Source organism: Perca fluviatilis, chromosome 12 (genome assembly GCF_010015445.1).
Source record: "Perca fluviatilis chromosome 12, GENO_Pfluv_1.0, whole genome shotgun sequence".
NCBI lineage: Eukaryota > Metazoa > Chordata > Actinopteri > Perciformes > Percidae > Perca > Perca fluviatilis.
The window spans coordinates 17,527,370-17,537,959 of NC_053123.1; the positions used below are offsets into that span (position 1 = coordinate 17,527,370).

Here is a 10,590-nt window from a genome sequence, read left to right on the forward strand (position 1 = left end):
ATGTCACCCTGTTTTTGTTGCCAGTCTTTAGAGCTAAGTCCCTTTTATTCAGTTTTAATAAATTCAATTCCCATATCTTCTTTTTCCCTGTGCTATACATCTCCATCATTTAGCTTCTTTATCAACTAACCCATATAAAGTGTAACTTAAACATTACTATTTTTATTAAGTGTAAACAAAGTGTCATATATTTCTTCACTATGCCCTGTCTACTATAACGTGAAAATGACTGCTGAACTTTAGTCTGAAAACTAAATGACCTTTTAAAATGTGGCCTCTTTAGTAGTTGCAAAGTTGGACAGAGCTCAACATTTTACCCGCCTTGCATGCAAATTCACAAATAAAAGATTCGCGCCACGGGAAAGTACATGGAAGATACACCGCTCTCATTCCCTAAATGCCTCATTCATAAATACGTGTGTGAAGATATGTTATCTAAAGAAATATTGAACACATTTTAAAATCTTGATTACGAATTTCGCTTATGAATTTTGCCTCCCACGTCTTACAAAAAGTGTATTAAATGTGTTACTACCTGACGACATTTTACATATCTTTTAGGACTTTCCGGTGGCGCGGGAAATGAACAGAGAGAGAACTGCCTGCAGCTGCAGGACCTGATTGTTCTCGGCCGAGCTGCTGCACGGTGCGTTTGTGTCTGCTTTTGTGCGAAGATTATTAAAAGAAAAATGCCATCCACCCGCTCCAAGGTAAGAAAAGCAGCCTAACTATTTCTTATCTTGTACCATTATCAGCAATATCGTGTTTTGTTATCCTCTTGATAATAAACATCCTGTTATGTTCCCTTAGCATTTAAATCATACTTTTCTTTCAATGGTTAACTTATTCAACATTTCAAAGTTCACTGGCTCGAAACATGATCATATTGAGGATTAAAAGATTGGGCAAGTAACTCGTATTTAAGTTAAAGGAGGTAATGTTAACTTAACTTGCACACTAATGCTAGCGTGTTACATTTGGTTAACGTTAGGTTTTCAACAGGGCTGTGTCCCATAAACTAAAGTTAGATCTGAACATCAGTGTTATTCTATTAACACTTTTATTTAAGTAAAAGTTAAAGCAAAAACAAAATAACTAACGTTCTGTCTTTTTAAACATTAAAACATTAGCTAATATTCGCTGGGTTTAAAAAAAAAAGTAAGCTATATGATAGAAGCGTTAAACTGAATTATTTTTGAGTTTTGGACAAAATAATCAATGTGGACATGTCGACTTGGGCTTTAGACGTTAAAAATTATTACACGAATAATCAATTGATAATGAAATAAATCTTTACTAGTAACGTTAGCCTTACCGTAAACTATAGCATGCCTAGAGAGCAAGATCACTTGAAGAAACCCAGCTGTTTCCTATGTAAATGTTAATTCAGAAGTTTGTGCCTATAATTGTAACACACCCAGATTGGTTACTCTGGTGTCCACACAGTTCAGGGGTCAGTCAGTCACCTGGTATCCTCAGGTGGAAAGTTAACAATCGAGTTTGAGAAACTGTATAGACACAAAAACCTTCCTGTGCGTTTTTGTAGCTGGGCTATTAAAAAAACAACCATGGTTTCTTAACTTTTGTTATCATTTACAGAAACTGGCAGCACAGGCTCCATCTACCAGGATGAGTTTAAGGAGCTTCCGCACCGTCCCTCTGGTTTCCATGGAGACTTCCTCCTCTTCCTCTGATGACAGCTGTGATAGCTTTGGCTCTGATGGAGGCTTTGCAAATACGGTAACGATAAAAATATCTTAAAAAGTCTTCCTATTCCTGTAAAATGGTTGTGAATGTGTGGGGTCTTTGCAAAGCCATCTGCAACTAAAGATTGTTTCTGTGTTTAGAGGAACAGCTTAAGACAGACGAGGCAGAGGATGGCAGAGAAACCAAAGATGTTTAAGGCTTCATCAGAGGAGGATACATGCAGCGGGTTTGAGGAGAGTGAGATCAACAGCCAGATGAAAGCCATGGTACGATCTTGGAAGAAATGCAATCGGAACATATTTCAGAACTTCATCAGACACCATGAAAGTTTCATCTAATCATTAATTCTACTTTCTCTTAGAAAGTAGACTCTGAACCTCCGAGACGTGGCCGTAGGTCCACCGTCCTGAAGGTTGCCATGACATTCCCCACCAAGAAGACGGGCAAGAAGAGGCCTGCATCCGAACCTTTCCCTCAAATTAAAGTAGAACACTCCGACTCTGAGGAAGAGGAGAACTTCATGCACAAGAGAGCCCTGAATATTAAGGAGAACAAAGAAATGGTACAACTTGCTCTATTTATTTCACACTAATTACTTACAGCATTTGGTGCTATGAACTGAACTTAGACTAGAACAGCCTCCGTTGTTGTTGTTCCTTGTCCATTCATTCATAATTTATTTTTTTAGCTGCAAAAGCTCATGGCAGAGCTGAACAAAGTACCTGGACTCTTCCCAAGACGGATGGCAATGTCTGCATCCACTACGGTACTTCACTGACTATTTATTACACATCTCACCATGGAACATAGTGCTTATCAGTGCTCTGTATTAATTGGTACTATTTGAACTTTAGCCTCGACAAGCACCTCGGCGGGCAATGGGAACTCCAAGAGCTTGTAGGAGAAACCCAGAGCGTTTGTCTCGTCCCCACACACGGTCCCGCTCACTGGTGGACGGGCCCCCCAGCCCAACTCCAGAGGAAGAGCCCGAGGACAAGTTTAGTCTGGTTCGCAAAAACCGCTACAGTGAGGACTATGATGAGCCTGTAAGTCGCATCACAAACTGTCTGCATGTCTTGTCACTGTTCACGTTTCATCAAATCCTCCTAATACGAAGTACAGGCATTAACTACATTTATTTCACGTGCAGCCCCGTCGCCGTTTCTTCAGTGGTACCAAGGCCATCCCTCACGTAGTGCGGCCTGTGGATGACATCACAGAGGTGGAGCTGCAGAGCATCTGCCACAACGTGCGGGAAAAAGTCTACAACAGCTCCACTGTAGGTCCCACATTAACTGTAATGCTGAGATGATTTGAGCGGCTGCATCTGCTAGTGGAGCTCTTTGCCTGAAGGTTAACATGTTTCTCTTATATTAAGGGGTCCACTTGCCACCAGTGCCGCCAGAAAACAATCGACACCAAAACCAACTGCCGTAATCCAGAGTGTGTGGGGGTGAGGGGTCAGTTCTGCGGCCCCTGTCTCCGTAACCGCTACGGAGAGGAGGTCCATGATGCTCTGCTGAATCCAGTGAGTACCTAAAATGTACAAGGTTTCACATTTGATCGTGTGTGTGTGTTGGGCAACCCTGACGGACTTCTTAATCATTGTTCCTGGTAGGAGTGGCAGTGCCCGCCATGCAGAGGGATCTGTAACTGCAGCTTCTGTCGGGCCCGAGACGGTCGCTGTGCTACAGGAGTGTTGGTGTACCTGGCTAAATATCATGGATTTGATAATGTGCACGCTTACCTGAAAAGGTAACTGGAGCATTGCGAAGTACAAGTGTATGTGTGTTGTTGTTGTTGTTGTTGTTGTTGTTTTAGACTTAAATGTCTGTTTTTAACACAGAGATTGTCTTAATCTTCATTGCAGCTTGAAAAAGGAGATGGAAGAAAACAGTGAGTGAATTGTGGAGGAAGGAGCTGGACCTGACTGACATGCTCTGACTATTTTTACCTACCCACAGTCCAAATATTGTTCATGGTGTTTCAAGCATTATACGACAGTGCTTATTGTTGTTCCTGTTTGTGAAATTTCAAAAATATTTAGAATTAGCTGACATCTGGAAGAGGCACATGCAGCTAGTTGCTTTGTTTTTGTTTAACATTTTCCTGCTTGTTCTGTTTGTGAACTAAAGTGGACAAAAAACATGTTTAGGACAATCTCTCAACCTTAAATTGTTGACTTGTCCAAACATACCTCTGTGATCTTATGTTTATGTGTATGTTAAGGCAATTGATGTACATAGCATGTAAAAAAAGAAATCCCTTTTTTATAGTTGAATCATCCTCCCTGCTGCAAAAAGTCAGGCTTGATTAGAGCTACTGTATTTTACATTGTTTTAAATGTACAGATTTTACACTGCCCACTCTGACATGAATTGGCCTCCAAGGGATTCATCGTTGTGCCTTTTTTTTTTTTTTTTTTTTTTCTAGTTAAATTTATGCTTGTGTTTTTACAAGTTGGTAGCCTTTTGTAAATCTGCTGAAAGTGTAAATGTAAAAACAAAACAAAATGTTTGCTTTAGTTGGGGTGTCCTGTAGAAAGGGTCCAATGAGGAGGTGCAGGTGGAAAGGGCATAGACTCTGGGGTCCACTGACTCTCACTTCTAAACCGAAAGGAACTGTGTGATATACTACAGTGCCTGGTTAAATATCCTTCATTAGATAACTGTCACTAATGGTGTGGAAACAATTAGCACACTCTAATGGGAATCTCATACCTGTAAATCATTTTATCCTGTTAAAGCACATTCTCGCTCTGCTCCAGTCTCTTTGGCTCATTTTCTGCCTTACACTGTTAAGTAGGAATGGTTGAAGGTGCCACTGAAGTGGCAATAGAGTTATGGCCTGCGTTTTCTGTTCAGAAGTGCGATACTCTACGCAAAATGACATGGAATTAACCTTTGTATCGCTCATCTTTCAAATGTACTTCATTTGACCTGCACCAGGACACACTGATTATATGATACTGTTTCAAAATAATCAACGGTTGAGATGTATTCTTCAGTGTAATGGCAGGTGGAGGTTATATTACTGCTGCTTGTGTTTATCAGGCACTGCACTCTTGACAGCATGAGTAATGCTTACCAGTTGATGGGAATATATGTTATAGTGATGCTTGCTTTGTGTTCATTTGGTTAACTGCACATTTTCATTAAAGCGTTAATCACTGAAAAATCATGTTATCAGTTTCCTTTGACTTGACCATCACTCGATCCAGACAGTGGCAGCTGTAATTACTGTTATTAAAACGTGGAGGAGAAATCCTAAATGCTGCTTGTGATTGAAGATCTTAAGGAGAGTGAAGAAGTTTATTAACCTTTCCACCACAGTTAGCATGCTACATTCAGTGACGTTGCATTCCTTAAGAGGGTAAAACTGACTGTTAATCTGGCTAAAAAGTTGACACTTTCCTTGTATGGGCCCGTGACTGAACTGTCTGTGCAGCTTGAATGGGCCAAATAATTCCAATTTACAACAGCAACAACAAGTTACAAATAGCATTTGATAAATTGACCATTTCAAGTTCACAAGTTGATAAATTGGAAACTAGTTCATGTTTTTGCATGTTAAAGACAACACAATAAACAAAGTTGTTTATTATTCGATCAATCCGATTGTTTCAGCATTCAAATATTGGATGGAAATTAAATTAGTACCCAAATTACCATCTCTGCAGTACAGTTTTTAAAAAGTCATAGTATGGTATGTCAACAAATTAAAACTATAGAATTGGAGAAAAAAATTATAGTATAGTTCGTCGAAAAAAGTAAGTCATTGTATAGTATGTTGAAAAAAGCCATTAAAAAGTCAAAGTGTATGTCGAAAAAAAAGTCATGGTATTGTATGTTGAAAAAAAACATAATTAAAAGTGCCAGCCAGGACTTATACAACCTGGGTCAGAGTCTGCAGTGACTACTTGTTGGTTGCCTTTTGGCAGCAGTTTTAACCACTGAGCAAGTGTGTCACCAAAGATGTTTATGTTTAGCTTGATTTTTGTTTTTTATACTAAGAAATTAAGAAGTCGTAGTATGGTATGTCGAAAAACTCAAAGCATATTTTAGTTTAGTTTATTATAGGATCCCCATTAGCTGTGCCCTTAAGCTACTATTCCTATATCGAAAAAAGTGATACAAAAGTCATAATATAGTATGTCGAAAAAAGTCATAGTATAGTATGTCAAAAAGAGCCATTCAAAAGTCAAAGTGTAGTATGTCGAAAAAGTCAAAGCATAGTTTAGTTTATTATAGGATCCCCATTAGCTGTGCCCTTAATTTCTTTAATTTCATAAATTAAGCTTAACATAAATTCTTTGGTGATACACTGGCTCAGTGGTTAAAACTGCTGCCAACAGGAAACGAACTCTCACCCAGGTTGTATACCCAGTCCCGGCTGGCCCTTTTAATGACGTTTTTTTCGACATACTATGACTTTTTTTTTACTCGCTACACGTTGACTTTTTAATGGCTCTTTTCGACATATTATACTATGACCTTTTTATCACTTTTTTCGACAAACTATAGGATGACTTTTTTCGATATAGGAAGAGTAGCTGTGCTTAAGGGCACAGCTAATGGGAATCCTATAATAAACTAAACTAAACTAAACTACACTTTTACTTTTTAATGGCTCTTTTCGACATACTATACAATTGCGTTTTTATAACTTTTTTCAACATACTATACTATTGCATTTTTATCATTTTTTTCAACATACTATACTATTACGTTTTTCAACATACAGTACTATACTTAGATTTTTTTACAACATACCATACTATGACTTTTCAATGGCCTTTTTCGACTTACTATGCTATTACTCTTTTCGACATACATTCTTCATTGACACACTGCCTTAGTGGTTTAAACTGCTGTCAACAAACAAGTAACATTCTATACTATGACTTTTTCGACATATTATACTATGACTTTTTTCAACATACCATACAATGACTTGTTTTTCGATATAGGAAGAGTAGCTGTGCTTAAAAAGTCATAGTATGGTATGTCGAAAAAAGTCAAAGCATAGCTTAGTTTAGTTTAATATATGATCCCCATTAGCTGTGAGAGTCTGCATGGACTACTTGTTGGTGGCTTGCTGGCAGCAGTTTTAACCATTGAACCAGTCATCAAAAAGTTTTTGTGGAAAACAGTAATAGCATAGTATGTCTGAAAAAGCCATTAAAAAGTCATAGTATGGTATGTTGAAAAAAGTCATAGTATAGCAAGTCAAAAAAGTGATTTTAAAATTAATAGTATAGTATGTTGAAAAAAATTATGTATGTGTAGTATTTCGACAAAAACGTCATGAAGTGCAGTGACTAATTGCTGATTTGCTGTTGGAGCAGTGCTATCCACTGTGCCACCAAAGAATGTATGTTTGAATCAGTCATAGTATAGTATGTTGAAAAAAGCCATAACAAAGTGATAAAAAAAGTCATAGTATAAAATGTTTAAAAAAATCATTGTATAGTATATTGAAAAATGTCGTTTAGTATGTTGAAAAAAAGTCATAGTATAGTATGTTGAAAAGAGCCATTAAAAAGTCATAGTATATAGTATGTCGTAAAAACTTCATGAAAAAGGGCAGCAAGGACTGGGTTTTGAACCTGGATGAGAGTCTGCAGTGACTCTTTGTCAGTTGCTTGTTCGCAGCAGTTTTAACCACTGAGCCAGAGTGTCACCAAAAAGTTTGGGTTGAAAACAGTAATAACATAGTAAGTCGAAAAAAGCCATTAGAAAGTCATAGCATGGCATGTCTTAAAAAGTATGAGTATAGTACTGTGTGTCAAATAAGGTCAAAAAGTGATGAAGTCATAGTATAGTATGACCAAAATTCATAGTAGTCATAGTATAAAGAATGTATGTTGAAAATAGTAATAGCATAGTATGTCGAAAAAAGCCATTAGGAGACACAGAAGCTTATATGTGGATATGGGGGGGGGGGTGGCTATTATGATGTTTAGCCATAGATACAATTAGTATAAAATTATAATATATAGTCATTGTGTTTAGTAGTCAAATGAGTAGGCTGACTTTATGCCCTTGTGGTCTTGGTTTCACAGTGGCTCTGAGAAGATTCACTCTGTGTAAGAGCAATTTCTGTTTCTAGTTCAGGAGTTACGGTGGCTGTGGTGTGTGTGGGGAGGTTAGTCTGCAGAACATTGACTTTTCCATCTTACACACCTAGGTTGACAAATGTGCAAAGGGACCTTTACACCCTCACCATGACTCACCAATCCATTTGTCCTCCGGGTCAGGTCTGCATACATGGTCCAGTACTATGGTGACTTTGAATTCACACAGGATTTTACACACAAAACGTAACATAACTTCATCAGACTTAATGCATGCTGTGCCATTTATGATGCAGGATAACCACAAACAATGTAATACTACTGTTTCAGCAATGGTAAAATGGTACAATAGTGAATGCACACACATACACACACATACACACACACACACACACACACACACACACACACACACACACACACACACACACACACACACACACACACACACACACACACACACACACACTTTTCTTTACCTGTCATGTTTCTCCTCCTTGCTATATGATATGGGTGGTGTTCACAGTCAAAAGGTTAGCTAATGCCTCCTAGCCCCAATGCGAGCCTCTCGTGCATTACAATTACATTAAAGGTGCTATATTCGACATTCATAGTCTGGACCGGGATTGCCTGCACATGGCTCTCACTTTGACGTCACAAGCAAACATAGAGGTGGCTGAGCCAAAATGGTGCCGGCTAGCAGTGCTAACAATGACAACAATGCTGACAGAGCTAATAGTGTTACTTTAATGGGGGTTAGCTCACACTCACCGAGACAACCTGGTTACGCTCTCGCCACCATGGGTCGCGACAGCGTCATACCGTATGCCGTATGAGCGGTACTGCTGTCCTGTGCACGCCCATCCCAGGTAGTGTAGGGCCAACAGCCGCTGGTTAGCTTAGCTTAGCATAAAGACTGGAAGCAAGGGGAAAACCATGGATGTATTACAGTAAGGGGGAAACAGCTAACCAGCAAGCCTTTAAAAAAATGGCGCCTACACAGTGACTTTCAACTGACACAAATGAGAGTGTTGTCATTCTTCTCATCTAAATCTCGTCAGTAATATGAATTTATTTCCCTAATTTTCAAAGTATTCCTTTGAGGTTTGAATTTGTCATTGGCAAATTGATTGATTGAGTAATTTAATTATATTTGTTTAGTTACACTTTTAAGTGACTTTGGGTGTGTAAGTGACTAAAGTGACGGTGACCAATCTACTGTAACTTGCTCAAGTTTTTTTGTTTTGTAATCAAATAATTGTGTCAATTTACAAATGCAATAAGTAGTCTTCTTCATTGCTGTTTATTCATAATTAAGTATGTAAATCTAGTATTAATTACACAACTGTTGACACAACAATGAAACAAAACAATAAAATAGAATAATTCATAAAAAGAATGCCTGGTTATATTTTACCAGGCATACAAAATGAATGGTCATTAGATACATTTGTAGTGTTGTGTTAGATTATGTCCAGTCCCATTTATATGAGTAGAACATTGTATTTAGAAAACCTTCTTATATAATACAATTCACCAGTAACACTAATTATAGTAAATGGTTAAAAATTACCATCCAGTCTCCGACACAAAAACAGTTTTTTGTATTGTACTGCATTAATACATCAAATCATCAGCACATGATACTAATACTTTGTAACTTCTATTGAACAACTCCTCTTTTTCCCCACCAAAAGGAACATTTCAAAAACTATTATTAGTATAATAAAGATGCACTTGAAAATACTAGTCCTATATTAAATACCAATGATCATCCACTTTGGGGTGATGAATATTTAGGGAAGTAATTGTTTACAACGCTCAAGCATTGAGCTGATCTGGTAATCAGGCTATGAAATACAATATTTATTCATTAGAGCAGATTTAATGAGGCCTTGCGGCGCTAATTATGAAAACCAGTGTAGCAGTAAATGAGTAGCGCGCGGTGGCGGGCTGCGGGGTACCTGTAAGGAGGTACTGGGGGTTGAAGTGCCCTGAGTGCCATGGCACACTGAGTAGCAACACACAGCCCTGACTGTGGCCGTCCAGCCCACAGCTATACATCACCAGACCCGCAGACAGGTCGCAGATGGGCCCCACATCCCAGCATGCCCTACTCTCCTACCTCCAGAAATAAAGCCTGGATTTCCCCAAAGCATCTTAATGTCCAGATTTTCTGTTTTATCACACGTCAACAAAGTAGAAAATCTCAGGACAGTGGTGCTTCAGGTGGACGTGCTCAGCGCAACACAGCTTTTAAATATTGTGTCACTGATCTACTGCCAGCCATAAAGCTAAAACAGGTTCAGCACTTATTCTGCAGTTTCTATTTGTATGCAGGTCTGAAGATATGTGGTAGTATTTCACAGCATAATATGGGTTTTGATTGACTGATATTTTCATTATGGCTGCAGGGTAGCGTGAAGACTGTTAATTTGCTTGAGAGTCCTGCAGGTCTACGGTGATTGTAGTAGAGCCAGAAGAAAAGCTGAATAAATGAAACTCACAGGGCACAATCACAATCTGTGGGTCAAAATCAACTGATTAATTATAATTTGGAATCAATCTGTCAGGCCTCTGTAATAAACACCCTTTCAGGCTTGCTGCTTAATAACCAGCTTTAAATGGTACAAATGTGACACGGTATACCGTGGTACACCATGTAAAGCTGAGTTATTAGAGGGAATACATACAAGATAATTGGATAAATGCGTTTCTGATAGTAAAATGAGCAGTTATATAAACTGTTCCTACTTTTTTGATGCAGCTCAGCAAGACAACTTTCCACAAAAGCATCTCCCTTCTGG

General features: G+C 38.5%; 1 protein-coding gene across 1 annotated transcript; it reads left to right on the forward strand.

Moving 5' to 3' along the window:
• The first annotated feature begins 580 nt into the window (after positions 1 to 580).
• cdca7a (cell division cycle associated 7a) lies at positions 581 to 4,887 on the forward strand. Its single transcript, XM_039818262.1, has 10 exons — positions 581 to 710; positions 1,600 to 1,740; positions 1,848 to 1,973; positions 2,069 to 2,269; positions 2,396 to 2,473; positions 2,562 to 2,753; positions 2,858 to 2,986; positions 3,086 to 3,235; positions 3,326 to 3,462; positions 3,578 to 4,887. Exons 1-10 carry the CDS (start codon positions 690 to 692, stop codon positions 3,609 to 3,611), a joined length of 1,209 nt encoding a protein of 402 aa, XP_039674196.1. The 5' UTR covers positions 581 to 689; the 3' UTR covers positions 3,612 to 4,887.
• Positions 4,888 to 10,590: the final 5,703 nt, after the last annotated feature.

What these genes read in the sequence shown, in the direction of transcription:
- cdca7a (XM_039818262.1), top strand. Translation starts at nt 690, where the DNA reads ATGCCATCCACCCGCTCCAAG. An exon ending in ATGGAGGCTTTGCAAATACG is followed by an intron (nt 1,741 to 1,847) that starts GTAACGATAAAA and finishes TTCTGTGTTTAG; the next exon opens with AGGAACAGCTTAAGACAGAC. An exon ending in GTGAGGACTATGATGAGCCT is followed by an intron (nt 2,754 to 2,857) that starts GTAAGTCGCATC and finishes TTTCACGTGCAG; the next exon opens with CCCCGTCGCCGTTTCTTCAG.